Genomic DNA, 18,543 nt, shown 5'->3' with positions numbered 1-18,543 from the left:
TATATGCATCAAATTACTGCTGCCATTGCTGCCAGCCATGGTTTTCAGCTCAAAGTGACCAAAAGACCAGTAAATGCAGGCCCAAATTGTCACCCAAGTGACCAAAGTACAAACAAGTACCAATCAGCAATAAATGACCACGCAGAAGTACAGATTTCAGATCTGTAATTCAGTTTTCAGAAGCACCAAACTAAGTGCTACAGCATTATCCAACTGATTACAGCTGTTCCAAAGGGCATGTGCATCACATTACATGAGAAATCCCAAAATTTCAGCTGCAATTTCTGTTGTACGTGTACCCACGGGCATAAAATTTGACACGAATGGTCAAAAGCCCCAAAATTTTATGCTCAAAAGCGTCAAACACACATCTGCATTTCCTCTGTCATGCATAGGCTATCCAATTTTGCCAAAATGAAGCAATTTCAGCAAAACCCCCAAATTTCACCAAGTGTTGATGTCCAAATTGCGCGGAATTCAATCTGCATGTATATAAAATGACCAAATGCTGCACAAATTTTGCCCAAATTGCAAAATCCCCAAATTGCACGGGGTCCAATGTGCCTCAATGTCGAGAAATTGGGTTAATTTCAGCCCAATTTGTGCATGTATATGAAAAGCCCCAAATGTCAGGTACAAAATGTCACAAATTCCTGCAATTTCTGAGACAAATTTACTTTTCTTGCATCAAAATTTCCAAATCTGGGAAAAGCCCCAAATTTCTGGGCTAAATGTTGAGAAATTTCACTCAGATGAGCAAAATTTCAACAATTTTGGCGAATCCCCAATTCAAATGCGCGCAATGTCTGCAATCCTGACGCAGATGCCTCAATTTTTCATGAACAGTGCTCAATCTGGCAAAGCCCCAGCTTTTTGGACCAAAATTGCACAAAGTTGATGTTTTATGCTTGCATGCGCGAATCCCGGTTAGGGAAAGGAGTTTGAGAAAAATATTTTTTTGAAAAAAAAAGTTTCGAATGACGGATCCGTTGACCCGCCGTCAGGCCTCCCCGTCGCACACTCGCCCGCTGGTTCCGTCACGTGTTGTGCGTCCCATCAGGTCTTCTTGTCCACTGGTTTCGTTACGCGTTGCCTGCTGCCCACTATCGCCTGTTAGTTGCAGTCGCCTTGGTCCACATTGGACCCGACTAGTCGCAGCTCGTCATGCTACCGCCTATTCTGTCCGACTCCAACGATTCTTGCTCGCACTGCCTCTTGCCAGCTTCTCAACAGTCCACAAGACTGTTACACGAGACTCTGCGTGCTACCTGCACCTCTCAATAGCTTGAGTGAGGCATTGGCTCTGATACCAGTTTGAAGGAATCGATCAGGCACGGAGATAGAGGTAGATAGACCTTACGCTCTGAGAGAGAGACAGAGAGTGCGAGTAAGCAGAGTAGAGAGTGAACACGTTTTTCGGTACAATGAAGAGTGTACCACTTTAGGTTTTAGATAGATATATGTATGAAAGTACAATGTGCTAAGGGTGTGTTCACACCCGTGCACATATAAAAGGCACGATGGTCCTTTATTCCCAACATTACTGCCTATACAGATAATAACACAAAAAGGGTTTCATGCAATGGATCTAGAATGTGATGGTCCTATTTAGAAAAACACTGCTTCTTCTCACTATGTCTAGATACATGACTTAAAGATCTAAAATATTATTATGTCTCCTTCGCTTGCCACTGTTCTAGCTAGAATATGCTTGCTCAAGCATCCGCCTATTTTTATGGATAATCAAAATGTCTCATATGGGCTATCTGTGAATCTTTTCAGTGCATCCTCAAGTTCTAAGAGGGGGTTGGAGCTCTTATTTGTGAAGTCTTTTCAGCATATCTTAGACCTAGGTGAATTGTCTGACAATGTATAAGGTCCTAGACAACAAGTTGATCAGCTCCAGTTTGTAAGCATGTATACTATTAGGTATACTATTATTTTATATACTGTATATTGTGCTATATAATATATGGAATGCAACATGGCATATGGGTTGCTAGGTGTCATGCTATAGCCTATATGGAATAGAGTTGAGGTATATGAGTTTCTAGGTGTGAAGCTATATGACATACATTGTAGTACGTTGCTAGGTGCTATGCTATAGGCTATATGGAATATGGTTATCTAAGGTATATGAGTCTCTAGGTGTGAAGCTATATGACATACATTGTAGTAGGTTGCTAGGTGCTATGCTATAGGCTATATGGAATATGGTTATCTAAGGTATATGAGTTGCTAGGTGTGAAGCTATATGGCCTACATTGTAGTATACAAGCCTTGGGTTATCTTCTTGTTTTATGTTGATTGTCGATAACTATAACAGAAAGATGTGGGTATACTTCCTTTGTGATAAGGTTTAGGCTTTTGATAAGTTCAAGGAATGGCTACGAGTTGTTGAAAATGAAATAGGGGAACGTATGAAGAGATTCATAACAAATGATATTGGTAAGTTTGACTTAAAGGTATTTGAAGACTTTTGTGAGAGCAAAGGGATCAAGCATAATTGATGAGGCCTCACATACCTTAGCAAAACGGTGTTGTTGAATGCCAAAAAGGAACCATTGTGGAAATGGCAATATATATCCCTAGGGGCAAGGGATTTCCTAATTTGCTTTGGTTGGAGGTTGTTAACATTGTAGTTTCCATTCTAAATTGAGGCCACACAAATATTGTCAAGGGAAAAACATTGCACGAGGGCTGTACTAGTAAAAAACCATATAGTTTTCTTTTTTGAATCTTGAGACGTGAATGCTATGCACATGTTTTAAGTGAGAAGCAGAATAAGTTATAACCAAAAAGCACCAAATGTATCTTTTTGGGTCATTATGATGAGCAAAAGGCTTAGACGTTGTATGTTCAAGAGACATAGAAGATCATAGCGAGCTGTGATGTGGTGTTTAGGGAGTAGCCACATGCAATGAAGCCAAGGGAAAGTCCTTCCATTTTATCAAGTGAAGAAGTAGTCCACTGTGAACCCATCTGAAGAGCTGTTCTACTTTAAAGGAGAAGATAGCATCTTCTTTGGATATGAAAAGAAAGTTCACCGCTCTACCATCACATCACCGAAAAAGCTAGTGCCGTGATGGTTGAAGCAACTCTATTATTTGAAAAATCCTATGTGTGCGTGTCTTCAAGAAAAGTTAGATTGACCAAGGAGATTTTAGAGAATAGAAGAGTAAAGGAAGACTTCTACTCACATTATCAGAAAGGCCTTCATGACCGATTATGTGAAAGGGAAAGGAGCCATCTAACTTGGAAGAAGCATTTGTAGATCTAGCATGGAAGTTGGCCACGCCAGCTCTACTGAAAAATGAGAATTGGAAGCTAGTGGATTGGCTAGCCAAGAGGAAGATTATTGGCTCTAAGTGAGTCTAGAAGATAAAGTACAAGGCCAATAGTACCTTAGAAAATTTTAAAGCCAGATTAATTACAGAAGGATTTTCACAAGTTGTGAAGGTTTGATTTTCAAGAATTCTTTGCTTTTACTCTACCCTGATTGACCACTATTTGCATAATACTTGCAGTGCCACTCACAAGAAGTGGTTAGTTTACCAAACAGATGTTGAGTCAAGATTCTTGAATGATGACCTAAAGAAAGAGTTGTACATGGCTTAGCCACTAGGGTTTGAGGCCCTTCATTCTAAGAACGAAGTTTGTAAGCTAAAAAAGGTATTGTATGAATTGAAACAAGCTCCTAGAGCATGGTATCAATGGATACATAAATTGTTTTTGAGTTTAAATTTCAAAGGATGTTACTAACTGTATGTTTATAGGGGTGGCGAAAAGTCTATAGTGACTGTCCTACATGTGGATGATGTCGCTCGGAATACGCGCAAGAGTTCGTGAAAGTTGCTCACTGCAGGGAGGCTTTGCAAGATGGGAGCAAAAGATGATGAAGAGAACTCAACTCACATGGAGTAAGAAGACTGGTTAGGTTTCACATTTAATCGAAAAGATCAGATTGTCATGCTCTCCACTAGTCTTTATAGAGAGGGTAAGGTTCCTTATTTAACTCAAGTCTGGTACATGGAATCCGAAAGGGAATGCTTAGCTTTCATCATGACACTTGATAGCTCTTCGAGGCTCAATGAGAAGGAATAGAAGACCGAAATTTCAATGGGAGACAGGAGAACAGACATTGAAGGACAACCATATTCAGTTCAGTATTAAAAGGGCTTCTTACTCTCCCTTAAGATCATAGTTATTTTTCTTTTGTAACCTCTCACCAAATGTTTCATAGCCAGCACAATGAATTTAGGTCTAACCGACTCTTGCGTCCACCAAATTTAGAGGTTGATGACAAACACGAATCACCACCTTAATCTTTTGAAACCATAGATGCTTCTGAAAGATGTGTAACAAGCATTGAGAGTGACGGCAACTTAAGAGTTCTCTCTCTTCATAATCTCTAAGCTAAGGCGACTCCCATTGATAGACATAAACTGAATATACACTGAGCGATAAGTTATCCTTCAAGCGCTATTCAAGCTCTAACTGCTTCAGCTTTAAATTGCAGGGTGAAATTCGATGTCGATGGTGATTGCTCCTGCAAGTGACGTAGATATGTAACAATTCAGATAATCATGCCAATACTTATGCAACTAAACTACTAGCTTCAGCACACCACCCTGTAGATTTGTTAGATAATAGTCCTGTTGATGCTGAGCATCATCTCTGGCCGCTTCCTTTCATGTCGAGAGTCAATCCTCCTCCTTGTAGTCATTAGAGTTGATGCCTTGTGATTAAAGCTTCTTCCCACCTCCTCTTCTCCTTCATTCCTGGCCGTAATATTTCAATCTGGTGACAGGGTTTACATATTTCACTTGCAAGGATGTGAGAGAGGAGCCCATGTCAATCTTCCCGAAGGTAAGGAGGGGGCTGTCCTTGATAGTGTTCGAAAGAGAGGTCTGGCTCAATAGGGGCCCTACATCCTCGGAGCACTCATGCCGTGCTCCATGTAATAATAGCCCCTCATGAACACACAAGCAAGCCAAGAATAATCCCTCTCACAATCAATCTCTCCTGTCTCCTTCTTTAGCATGCGGATACCCAAAAAGCCCGTAGCTTTTTCCTACAAAAGCTTAAGGTTTTTAAAAGTTTTTAAATAAAGCTTTTTGATTATTATGCCATGATATTTGTCATGTTTTTGGACGTTGAGTAGGCCGCCATCCTCCAATGGAATATGCTGCCATGTCCAATTCAGAAGATTTGTAAACACATCCAAATGAATGCTTCTCTTCTCAAATCTCTTTCCCACATGATAAGAACTTTCATACCATCCATAAAGGCCATCCTATTATGTCTCCAACCATCCTCATTGTCGCCAATGTTAAAAGCACTTGTCCATACATTGAAAGAAAATGTCAAGGTATCACAAGGAACCTCAACATCATCGTCCACAGAGAATATTGCATTCGATGTAAGGCCATCCAAAGGCTTAAACCTTGCATGTCATTTTCATACAACTCAAAGAAAATCCACATTTGGGCAGAGAGTACAATCACTAATTTTCATATTATTGTAGATAATATTCTCCTCATAGTTGTGTTCTTCCAATGACATTGGATGTCAACTTTGACGAAGCATGCCAAACTTCCAACACATTGTCACTAACCAAATCATGTAGGCTTCATAATAATCATTGCATAATCTATCTCGAAACTTTGTTTGTGATTCTCAGAATAGACCAATCAGCAATAGTATTGTTCTCTAAAACACATCCTATTCACAGCTCAAACTGAATGGCAAACAAAAAGACACACACAACAGAAAATAAATTCCTAATGACGCTGACTAATGAGTTCAAATTCTTAGTGAAAAACTTCGCCCTTAGGTTCACAGTGGTGGACGTGTAGCATCGTGACATCGCTAGAGATGATACTTAGCATCAATGGGACTATTATCTAAGAAATCTACAGGATGGTGTATAGAAGCCAGTAGTTCAGCTGCATAAGTATTGGCATGATTATCAAAATTGTTACATTTTTACATCACTTATAGAAGCAATGACCATTGACATCAAATTTCACCTTGCAACTTAAAGCTGAAGCAGTTAGAGCTTGAATAGCACTTGAAGGATAACTTATCGCTTAGTGTATTTTCAGTTTATGTCTATCGATGGGAGTCGCCTTAGCTTAGAGATTATGAAGAGAGAGAACTCTTAATTTGATTTGCCCCTTGATTCTGGCAATCAATTGGCCTTCACTTGCTTTGATGGAGATGGCAAATGCCCCAAATTCAATTATTTGCTGGTCCCTCCACTTGAATAGGGTAAAAATAGCTTCAGCCCCGTTGAATCCAACAAGTCTTGGAGCTTCCAATTTTTGGACTTGAGCTTCCAATTTTTGGCACGCTTTCTGAGGCTATTGTGAAACCCTAATTTATGCTTGCAGATTAGGGTTTATAGCAGAGAATTCTGGAATTTCTTAGCCTTTGGTGATCTCAATGCTGCAATCTTTGGAGCAAGGTTGTGGAAAGGCTGGGAGATGAGAGAGAATGTTGAGGAGAGAGAAAATTCGGATTTTCTTCGTAAAGAATTGAAGAAAATCTATAATTTACTGCTGCTGCCCTGTCTCAACAGCTTGTAGATGCAAAGAATTGAAGAAAATTAGTCATTTACTGCTGTTGCCTTGTCTCAACAGCTTGTAGATGTTGTCACCTACTGTTGATTGGTCTTCTTTTGCCCAAAAGGTCCTCCAATGGCTGCAAATTAGACCAGCAACATCTCCTCTCTCTCTCTTGCAGGCTGAATACACTAAAAATGCCTCTCTCCAGCATCTAAAGACGTTTTTTAGTCTTGCATGGGCATTTTTAATAAGTGGTAGCGTTCCAAAATGGTTTTTTTTAGCATTATCCATTATTAATATTAATTTTCACTCTTTAAATACTGAAAATTAATCTAATAATTATTTTGGTGCCCTGAAAAATATTATATGACTGGCCAATTATTAAATTGGCCAGGCAACTTCCATTCTTGAGTGTCTTTGTGCCATCTTTGACCATGAGATTGACGTTAAGTACCATTAAACGCCACTTCTCTAGTATCACCAATTGATACTTATGGCCAAATGAATGACCTAGGCCAACAACCGGCACTAGATACCACCGAGTACCTGTGCGGCACAACTTATAGCAACTTTTGCCGTTGACATCCCGTGATTTCCTTAGGTCCCGGGCTCGTAAATTTACTCTAACCTGAGCTACAACTCACATGTGCAACATTTATTTAACCATGTCATTAAAAATTAATGCACATGTTAAGTGAGGTTTCAAAAATATATGTGCTCATGACAGGCTCCCTCAACCATGAGGGATTGTTACTCTCTACGGCCAGTTGCAGAATATTTGTCCTAATATGATTTAGTCATTCATTTTCCAAGTGACATAGATTCAAGAATAGCTTTGCAACATGCAGTTTGCTCCATATGGAGGTAGGGACTATTCCCCATAAATTGCCTTCGGAGTTTGATGGTGTGGAAAATGTTTTCTAAGCTTAAACATCTAATACTCTTGTTAGTTTCCAACACATGGCATTTGTGCTACTTGAGCACGAATTACATGTTGAGAAACCCCCTCTTGTGTATATCCATCTCAATTAGGGTTTCGCACTATTTTGGGGTTAGCACCCTCATTTTGGGCGCTTTATTAGTGGGCACCCACTCAGTGGTGCACCACCCTGGATACTTGAGGCCTATCAATAGGCCACCTCTCCATTCATTCAATACATCCATTATTCATTCAATACGATCTCTTGCTCACTTTTCCTCTCTCCAGCCCTTCCACTGCCTTCGCACCATTACATGAGGACATTGTGGTTTGTGGCTCTTAGCTCTTCTTCATCACCATCTTCTCCCATAGTTTGAGGCACCATCACCCCTTGCGTACCTAGGCGTCATCATCTCCGTCCTTGGCATCAGCTTCCTCACCGTTTAGGCACCTTCCCATAGTTGCATTTGGCTGTTTAGAGACCTCCTCCACATCTGGTATCATCTCTACTAGCTTGGCGTCAACTTCCCTCTTCTTGGTGTCACCCACAGCCATTTGGCATGAGGATTTCACCCCTCGATCCTTGTGTTTGATAGTTTGGAGGCTTTCCACTTTGTGTTTGGCACTTTTTGGGCTTGAGAGGGGATGTTGAGAAACCACTTCTTTCGCGTATCCACCTTAGTTAGGGTTTCGCACATATAGTCCCAAAAAGAGCTAGCGCCCTCATTTTGGGCACTTTATCTGTGGTCGCCCACTCAGTGGTATGCCACCTTAAACACTTGAAGCCTATAAATAGGCCACCTCTCCATTCATTCAAGATATCCCTTCTTATTCATTCGATACGATCTCTTGCTCATTTTTCCTCTCTCTAGCCCTTCCATTGCCCTCACACCCCTTCAAGAGGACATTGGTTCGTGGATCGTGGCTCTTCTTCATCACCATCTTCTCCCTCAGCTTCAGGTGCCATCACCCCTGCCTTAGTTTCCCTTGCTAGGTGTCATCATCTCATCCCATGCACCAACTTCCTCACCCTTCAAGCACCTTTCCACAGTTGCGTTATAATCAGTAAGAAACAGTCTGGAATCAGCGTGAACAGCAGGACAGGTGCACTTGTTTTTCCTGAGACATGAAGTCATATTCTGCAGCCTATTAGTGATGGTAGCTCACTTAGACATTGAGCAAATAGTTGGCATTGATCTCAGCAACATTTTCATGTATTCAAGCACTCCTAGATGGATCTGAAGGTCAACAAAAGACTGTGAATAGCAGAGTGTGCCAGGAATAAGTCTCAGACAGCTTCTAATTCAATGTTTAGAACTCACTGAAGCTTCTATTGCTGCCTATTCATGCCTGGATGATGTTACATCGTTGTGGGATGGTTTGTGGGCTGATATGAGCACTGATTGCTCAGTTTTGAATTAATTTGCTGCTGGCATAACAGGGCCTTGACTGGTTATTGCCTGTTGGAAGATACTTCTTCATGTTTATGTGAAGTGTATGCAATGAGCAATGCCTACATGAATATGTTACTACTCCCAGATGTTGTAGCAAAGATGTCATTGAGCTGAAATACCTCGGTTGTTTTTCCTGTAGGACTGAAGCTGTCCTGTCTGGCAAGGCATATGCCTATGCAAATTGGCTGAGATTGTGGAGACTCTGACCAAGCTACTGATGTATGACTCTGACTGAGCTACTGATGTATGTTATATCACTAAATTGAGCTGAACTGGCTGGATGCAGAGTAGCTGCTTAATGTACATGTGTTCTTTGAATGCTATTCAAGCATTTTATAAGTGAAAAGAAATCTTGGTGTGCAAGGAGTCAGACATTGATAGCACAAACAACTTGGATATTGTAGTAAATATTTTTAGCTGCAGATATGGCCGATGCAGGAGGGTCAAACATTACTCAGATTGTTGGTTAATAAGCTGGATAACAACAGCTATGTAATATGGAAAATTTGCATGGAGAACTTCCGGATTGGAAAATGATACTGGGGTCTTGTTACAGGTGATAAAGCTGAACCAAAGCTTCCAAAAAGAAACTTCACTACTGAGCAGGAGAGAGCACATCGTGCTTGGTTTGAACGAGCTCGTAGAGTCTTGCATTAGCTCTCATTGTGTATTTCAGATGCAATGGTCATGTGCAGATCATGAATTGCAAGTCACTGAAAGATGCATGGGACATCTTGATGCAGTATTATGGTACTACTACTAGTGCACGAAAAATTGAGCTGAGACAAAAGTTTAATACTATGAATAGAAAAGGATGGTTAGTATAGGACTAAGTCACAGAGATTAAGACCATTGCTAATCAGTAAGCTTCTATTGGAGTTGAAGTAGAGGATGAAGACTTGGTTGCAAATGCTTTGAATGGTATTGGACTTGAATATAAGTTGTTTGATACATCTATATCAGTGTGGCAAGAGATGTCTAATTTCAATGAGCTAGTGTCATTGCTTGTTCAGGAAGAGGTCAAGCTTGGATTAGCTACTGGCTTGAGGAGCTCAAAGGGTAGAGATGCATTTTTCTATTCTAATCAAAGAGGTCATGGTAGCCATGGTAGAGGGTCCTCTTGTGGCCGGGGGACTAACCATAATGCATATCAAAATGCCAATTAGAGGCAAAGGTTCATGGCAATCTCAGAATATGAATGAGTCTAATATGAACAAGGACTATCGCTACTATGGTAAATATGAGCATATTGCCAATGATTGCTAGAAGTTGTGCTTTGGTATATGGGCTCTGTTTCTTGAGTTCTTATTTTAGTTCGCTAGAAGTTGTGCTTTGGTATATGGGCTCTGTTTCTTGAGTTCTTATTTTAGTTCATATGTTCTTGTTCTCTTGTTTAGTTTTTTGTTGATATAACAACTTCATTACTTTGCTTCCGTTCCTCCACGTTTCTTTGACTATGAAATATGATCCATTAGCTTTGAAGGGCTATGAGTATTGAGTTTAAAATGATAGACTTAAGCTTGATGTACTGTTTGAAGATTGAAGTTTGGCAACCACTAGCAAATATTTTCTCTCTCTCAAGAGAAATATGTAGTGGAGATCTCAAAAGCATTTGGTAATTGCAAGGAGATAAGTACACCTATGGAAGCCAATATGAAATTATCCATTGAGGATTCTCATCAGTAGCAAACATTGGGGGGTATAGGAAGTTGGTTGAAAGTCCCATCTATTTTTGTAGCACCATGCCAGAAATTAGTTTTGTTGTTGGCATTTCGAGTAAGTTCTCAAATAGGTCTCATGAAAATTATTGGAAATTTAGGCTATAGGTTCTCAAGTACTTGGGCTAAGAATGGGGTCATAAGCTTCAATTGGAAGTGAATTCTTGACTATGGTACTTTTAGTTTTGGAATTCTTTAGGTGAGAACCGTGACTCTGTTCGGATAGGAGATAGTGATGCCAAAAAAAAAAGATTTTGCTTACTGTTTCTCTTTGGATTTAGGGATTATAAGCAAGAAGCAACTAACAATGGTGTTGTCTTCTATTGAGGCTAAGAAAGCTTGTTTTGTTGTATGTGAAGTAGTGTCGTTAAGGAAGATCCTATGTCACATGGGAATGCAAGATGAAGAACTAACTGTGCTAAGATGGGGTAACTAGAGTTGCATCGCTATCACTAAAAATCATTCCATATCACTATGTCCATGCTTTGATCAAGGATGGGATAGTAGAGTTGGTGTACTGTCCAATAGTGGAAAATGGAGCAAATATCTTCCCCAAGGATGAAGGATTTGCTTGAAGTTCATCTTCAAAGACTCCACATTGGATTGAGAATGTTGTTCACTTGCACGTGGACATTGAGGGGTGTTAGATATGCTCAATGCCCCATGCTCGTAAGGTGATCCACAGTGCGCAAGGTTGCAAGGCCCTTGTCACGAGGAGAAGTCATGTGTAAGCTAGGACACTGGTTGGGCCTTGACATGTATGTTAGATGAGGTATAAGTGATTGCATGGTAAAAAGGTGACCTAGGACCTTTATGGGCTATAAAAATGAAGCCCTTTGAGAGCCATGAATCATGATTATCCCTTTGCTCAATCAGAGCTCATCTAGTAAGCTGTAAGCTCTCAGTAAGAGCTCATCTAGTAAGTTTTATGCTCTTCACCTAGAATTTGTCTATATGCCATCTAATCTTCACTGTGGAAGTGCATAGATGGACAAAGCCATCATTGCATCATTTTGTTTGCAAATAAAGAAATCTCAATTCTTGTCTTATTTTCTGTGTACTCTTTATTCTTTATCTGGATTTTGTCCATTGCTTTGTGTAATTTTACATCAGCTACATGTATCCATGGTCATGTTGGTTGAGTACAGGGATTATTCCTATGGCAAGTGGGTTCTATAGTTTTGGTAGGTGTTGTCCTGCAAGAGGTCATTGCTCCATGGATGGAGATTATTTCTTCATGATTAGGGTTCACCATGTTTTCTTCTCTTTTGCTAGCTAGCATGTAGCATATTAGGACATTTCCTTTGCAGTATATATGGCTTTCAATTGCCAGCCAAAAATCATTTTGTACATCTTTCTCTTTGTCTTTTTAACTCAGCAACCTTCATGGAGAGAGAGAGAGAGAGAGAGAGAGAGAGAGAGAGAGAGAGAGAGAGATGGGCTCATTGGAAAATTTTTAGCCAATTTGGAGACATATATCAAGAGAGCTTCTTCATCAATTATTTGAAGGATGATGTCACCATAGTGAAAGAGCTCCCAAGGGAGCTCCAATCTCTAGACCTTGAGGCCATTGGAAGCTTTGTAAGATTGCATGACCTTTTTATATTTATTTAATGTGTTGGAATTTTTAATTGTTCTTATGTTTTTCCTTCATTCTCATGTTGAAGGTGTCTGACATGGATCTGATGAAAGAAGCAAAACCGAGCTTTTACACAACTTATATTCTTCCGATTCTTTTGCGCAATCGGGTTGTGCATTTTTATGGATTTGGAAATCGATTAGCGTTTGATCCAGTGCCATTTGAGATCCAGGTGAGCTTAGTTGCAAATACTCTTGCTATGTATTAATGACTTAAGTCCACTTTTATTTTGGCCTTATAGAGGCTATTCTTGCTTATGTGTGTGGGAAAAATAGTGTCTATTAACTAAAAGCAAATGATACAATGAAAACAAGTAAATACTAGTACACCTAGGGCTGGCCACTGGATGCTCTATGGTCATTGATGCAAAACTACCAAAACTTAAAAGAAGTACAGCTCTGTGTGCATAACCAAGATGACGGTGTTGCAAGCTAACTATTATGCTATAAGTAGATTCTCAATACAAACATGAGCCCTCCATTTATATTTATGATGGTGGCAAAGACTATCCTGAGATTGCAATGGCCAATCCTCATGCTGTAATGCCCTATCAACATCCATGCATTTGACACACAATAATAGCAAAATTATTGAACTATAAGAGAAGCTTCTTGCATACAGGCTCATGTAATTTGTCTCCAGTATATCATGGGTCATAGGATAGTCTTGCTGTCATGTTTTCCAAATACTCAGCTGGAATTTTAGAAGTGCTTCATTGATGTGGCATAGGCCTGCCTGGAAGAGGAGAGGATGTTAGATGTCAGCTGCAGTATGAAGGGTGACTGGAGCTCAAATGCAAATGTGAGTTTGCAGACATGCTTGGAACCATGAAACAATGAAAAGAGGCGGAACATGACTTCTTTTAAATTGCTAAAGTCAGGACTTTGCAGCTGCTGTTAAGATTACATGCTGACGTAGCAGGCAGATTTTGATGCTACTGAATCTTGGCATGCATGCAGTGTATCTATATAGAACTCATCTAGTAAATAGCTTTTGTCTTCTATCTTAACTTTTGATTTTTCATCTATTGCAAGCTACTAGTTAGATGCGTGGACAGTATTGGTGTCTAATTTTGCAAGCGACAATGGGCAAATATGCACGGAACCCATCTCATCTTCCAAAGCATGCACTATTCATTCTGTTTCACCCTTATCTTGGCATCCAGCTTCACAATTTGAGACTTAGTACTGAATCAATAGTGTGTATGTCTTGTATCTATCCTTGATCCTTGAGTGTTAGAGGAGTTTATTACTTATTTTTCGATCTCAATTTTGTTCTTTAGCACTATTGCCACACAGTAACATTCAAGAGCTTCTACACCTGGTTTTTACCATCTTGTTAATCTGAATTTTTATGTACCTTGTGGGCCAGTGCTTGTACTACTACTTCAATGCCAAGCTTCCCCTAATCCTTGCATAACCCTGATTTGTTCCAGACCTGATTTCAGTCACATCTCAGTTGCACATGTCAGTTGTAAAAGTAAATACAAGAATGAAAGCTTTCATTTTTGGTGTGCATATATTTGGCAACTTTTCACTTTATCTGGGCTGGTCATTTGGCATCTTTGTAACTGGCAAGTTGAAGATCTTGAAAACTGAATTTAGAGGAAAATGTCTTGTCATTCCTTGTTTCCCCCCTAAGATTGTATTCATATCTGCAGCCTCTTTATCTGACTTATATCTTCAATGAGAGAGATCAACATCTGCTCTGAAGATGGAGATTTGTAATTGTGAATCCCAATGGTAGGATTAGTTAGCTGCAAAGAAAGATGCTCCAATAAACAATGGTATGTATCTCCAGGCACGGTTAGGATGCTGTATATGTGGAGAACATTGATTGAGCTTCACCATTGAGCCCCCTCCTGTAACAAGCTGTGACTGCCAACATCCCAGCTGATGTCAACACCCTCCTTGCCACCGCTGTCCTCACAGTCCCCATCACCACTCCCAGCCAGAGCCTGTTGCCTCTCCTCTCAGTTCTACCAGCTTTTAGCCATCTTTACCCCTATCACTCATGCCACACGAGTCTTGCTGCCCTGGTTGCCTCAGCTATAGTCCTGTTGCCAATGCCCTCGAAATGCTGCCACAAGCTGTACTTCCTTGTCCACTGTCTGTCCACCTGCCTGGCATTACTGCCCCAGGCCTCTCTTGTTTCCTCACTGCCTGTGGCCGCCTCCCTGTATTTCACTTGCCCCTTCCTGCTCCACCCTCCTGCATTACCAGCTGCACTAGCACTGCTCTCTTTCCTTGTAGCAGCTTTTCTCCTCCTCCTGATCAGCCAGCAGTGTTCTTGGGAGGTACCCCCTTCTGTGTGATTCTCTCTAAAGAACAGCTCCTTCTGTGTGATTCTTTCTAAGTAACAGCTCCAAACTGTCCGTGCCATGGAGGAGATGAAGAAGACTGCGGTCTTTGGACACCCTTCTTGGGCACAACTCCAAGATTGGCTCCATTCTACCTTGTGCATTGGCACCATGAGCCTAGCAAAGGCAGTGCTGATGGCACAATGTATCTTTATGGTTTGTCTCACCTCAATGGATGCATTGCAGAAGCTCATAGACAACTTATGTGTGGTGTTTGGGGAGGGGATTATCTACATGGTTCCTTGGTACAATGGCTTCACAGTCTCCACTTTTGGGTTCAGCATGCATCGGTTTTTTGTGCAGAGTATATGGGAAGCAGGGTTTCTTGGACTGTATGTAGCAAAGAAAGAAAACTCGATGAAATCTCCATCACTCTCCAAAAGCTTTTGTTTCCAATTGCTGTATACAGCAGGAAACAGCAGATTTGGTGGCTCTCCTGGCTGTTTTCTGGGGTTTTGCCATGATCATTGTGCTTCGGCTCCAGCAAGATGTGAGAGAGAGAGAGAGAGAGAGAGAGAGAGAGAGAGAGAGAGAGAGAGAGAGAGAGCTGCTGATTTTGCTGCAGAATTTTGCAGCCGTTAAGGTCATTGCAACCAACTTGAAATGTACAGAAGATCTAAACATTCCTGACCTTTAGATGTGGCAAAAGTAGGCTTGGTGGTATCAATCTCTACCCTGGTATGTTTAACAACTGAATCATCATGACCAGCTAGAAACCTGGGGGCCATTTACTGTTTTGTTTTCTCTGTTATATGGCACCTCCGTAGTATAAAATATGATTGTTGGTAAGATTTACCTGAAGCAGGCAATCAAACAAAGAGATGAACAACACAGTGCTAGAGAGCCAAGGTTTTCAACAAGAACTTGTCAGTCACTGAATCAACAAAAGAGGAGTAATCCACTTTCCACCACTAATTTGGCTGGAGGGGGAAAGCCTGCAGCTTATAAAGAGCATAAAGGAACGCTCTATTAGATTTTGGGCTAACGAAATTATGTTCTGAACACACAGTACTATCATCTCTAGATCTAGGTATTGTCAAGCCAACGACATCTGTAGAGCTTTGTAGTATGCTGGATCATCTTGTTTCCGTTAAACTTATAACCCTCCATACTTATGAGCCTTGGATGACCAACCTTGCACACATTTGCTTCCATTTCTGGAGAAGGAACCATCCTTTCAAAATTCAAGGTATAAGAAATTCGCAATAATTTTAATTGTTTACTGCAATGGATTTTCGACATGGTGCAGGGTTCCTACACCCAACAGTGCGACATAATTGATCTCTTGATTTATCCAATAACAAAACCTGTTCTGTGCAGCAACCCTCGTAGTTGAGGTATTAGAAAGTGTCGTGGAATATTCATGCAGCCATCTTTACAAATCTGTAATATAATGTTGTTCCTAGTACCTACGTTCCTTCAAAAGCATTAATGCAAAACTGAATCTGATGTACTGTTGATTACCGTAGGGCCAGGTAGGCAAATTTTTATTGACTCTAGATGATCATCTGTGATTGTGTTGGCTGCTTGAAAAGCCTTCCTTTATTATGTTTGGCATGTTTTGTGGCCAGAGTTTGATGTAGTTTTGATGAGTGGGTTTTGTTGGTATTGTTGTTATCATTCGTGATTGCAGAGGCTTAGGTGCAAGTGTAATTTCCATGCTTTAAAATTTGTCCAAAAGATCCAACAAGCTGGAGCACTGTTGATCAAAAGAATGAGAGAAAAGTCCACTAGATGGGGACCTGGGCATGATCAATCAAAAATATTGGAGGAGGAGAATAATTTTGCATCTCCCCCCTTAAACAGCATGCATATGCTTGTGGCCCCTGAAAACTTTGAAAATGCATCTGATAAGGTGAAGGATAAGGACAAAACCCTTGAAAAAAGGCAAATAAAGTACTTGGGGCTCCATTTGAGGTTTGAGGTGGACATGGCTGCTTATTCTATGTGTGAATTTGGAGGAGGAGAAAGTGAATGGCGTGAGTTGGAAGCTTACAGGGAGATCCACTTTCCAACTCTCATGCTATACAAGAACAACGGGAAGTAAGTACACTTAAGCGCCGTTGCCAGCTCTTTGTCATTTTAGTGCCTTGAAACAAAGTTTTGTTGTACTCTTATGCTGCATATAAAAGAGTCTGATGCTATATCTGTGAATTAAGGAGATAAAGGTGCTTCTTACTATTATGGCTGCAAAACTTGAAAGTACTATATCATGATATGATGATGAAGGGACTTAAGAAATCTATGCCTACTGTTTTTAAAATTTTGTTTTCCTGAGGGGTCTTTGTGCATTGGTGATTTTATTAGAAAATATGTCTCCATTGTGTCCTTGACACTCTCAATGGGTCCACAAGTTAAAAATGCAAGTCTGGATGGGCATATTGCTTTGCTCATACTCCTGTGCAGTGACAAGTAAAATGCTGTAACTGAGATACTCTTCATTTCTTTGTATCTGCCATCAAGGAACAATTCAAAATCTAGCCAATGAAAAGCTGCCTTTTGAACCAATAGTGTAATTGATTAGACATTAGCTCTGGAAGTGCCACTGTGGATCTTGATCCTTCACATTCCTTTCTTTTTGCTTAGAGAAAGTAATATTTCAAAAATTGGTCTTGCATGCAGATTGTTGTCGCCAGCACAACTAAGGGAAGAGGGAAAATGTCCATTGACACCAGAGGAGGCTGTTTTGATGCTTGCTGCACTTGGTTTCAAACGAGACACACGCATATACCTTGCTGGGGCTCACATTTTTGGTGGTCAGTCACGTATGGTTGCACTGACTTCTCTGTACCCAAATTTAGTGACGAAAGAGGATCTTTTGTCTCATCAAGAACTACAGCCTTTCAGGAACAGATCTTCTCAGGTGAAGAACCAGCAATTCTTCATTGCTGTACAAGAGCAACATTTCCTCTGTTATGTTAAATTCATGAACCGAATGTTTTTGTTGATTTGGGGACTCCTTTTTTGGGCAGTTGGCAGCCTTGGACTTCATCGGCTGTGCAGCAGCTGATGTTTTTTCAATGACAGACTCAGGCAGCCAGCTATCTTCTTTGGTTTCAGGCTACCGCATGTATTACGGTGGGGGGCTTCTTCCCACAATACGGCCGAACAAACGGCGCTTAGCCTCTATCTTCTCGAAGAACACAACTATAGAATGGGAAGAATTTCGTGATAGAGTAAAGAAGATGGTTAAAGAGAACAAAAAAGTTCAAGTCCGCCGAGTAGCTCGAAGTATTTACAGGCATCCACGGTGTTTAGAGTGCATGTGTATGACTGATACAGCCAAGAACTGAGTGGTTGAAGTGATAACGGCATACTAACCAGAAGTAAAAGCTCTACCTTTCCTTGTTGATAGTGGAGAATCCCTATAAATATCGGCAATTGAGCTGTGAAAGTTGTACTGGGGTGTTATTAGAGCAGGAGAGAGGTTGTACAAGTTATAACAGCATACTAACCGGATGTAAAAGCTCCCTTTCCTTATTGATGGTGGGAAATCCCTGTAATATATCAGCAATCGAGTTGTGAAAGTTGCACTGGGGTGTTATTAGAGCAGGAGAGAGATGCGAGCAAGGAGATTCATACCTGTTTTGATCGTGTCAAACCGGTTGTAGATTAGATAAGTTTATTTCTTCACCCACTGAGTTGTGTATGTTGCACATCAGTTGCTAGAATTTCTGTGCAGCTGATGAGATCATGGGTGAAGTCATGTTTGCACATAGGAGACAATAGACGGTCAAGAGTAAATCTGTGATAGGACTCCATTGTCCATAGAGTGCGAGGATCAGGTGCTTAAACTAAAAAGGGGGTCAGCATTCAAGATGGACCTATTGTCTAGCAGCAGGGAGAAGAGGTTCTTGATGGAAATGTTACCTTGTACACAGCTTC

The 18,543-nt window shown here is 40.6% G+C and overlaps 1 protein-coding gene across 2 annotated transcripts in view; it reads left to right on the top strand.

Annotated features, from left to right (window-relative positions):
* Positions 1 to 18,188, top strand: part of LOC148010225 (O-fucosyltransferase 15-like) — a 51,230-nt gene extending 33,042 nt beyond the window's left edge. For both annotated transcript variants that reach the window (XM_087672418.1, XM_087672419.1), the window contains exons 6-10: positions 12,121 to 12,241; positions 12,328 to 12,471; positions 16,292 to 16,701; positions 17,281 to 17,521; positions 17,631 to 18,188. In XM_087672418.1, the coding sequence (XP_087528544.1) occupies positions 12,121 to 12,241; positions 12,328 to 12,471; positions 16,292 to 16,701; positions 17,281 to 17,521; positions 17,631 to 17,951 (1,237 nt within the window). In that variant the 3' untranslated portion in view covers positions 17,952 to 18,188. The remainder of the gene's footprint in view (positions 1 to 12,120; positions 12,242 to 12,327; positions 12,472 to 16,291; positions 16,702 to 17,280; positions 17,522 to 17,630) is intronic.
* Positions 18,189 to 18,543: the final 355 nt, after the last annotated feature.

The sequence above is a fragment of the Lygodium microphyllum genome, chromosome 30 (assembly GCF_053477565.2).
Source record: "Lygodium microphyllum isolate KBCC chromosome 30, Lygodium_microphyllum_v1.1.10, whole genome shotgun sequence".
Classification (NCBI taxonomy): domain Eukaryota; kingdom Viridiplantae; phylum Streptophyta; class Polypodiopsida; order Schizaeales; family Lygodiaceae; genus Lygodium; species Lygodium microphyllum.
The sequence above is the reverse complement of the archived record's forward strand: the minus strand, read 5'-3'. Positions and strand labels throughout refer to the sequence as shown.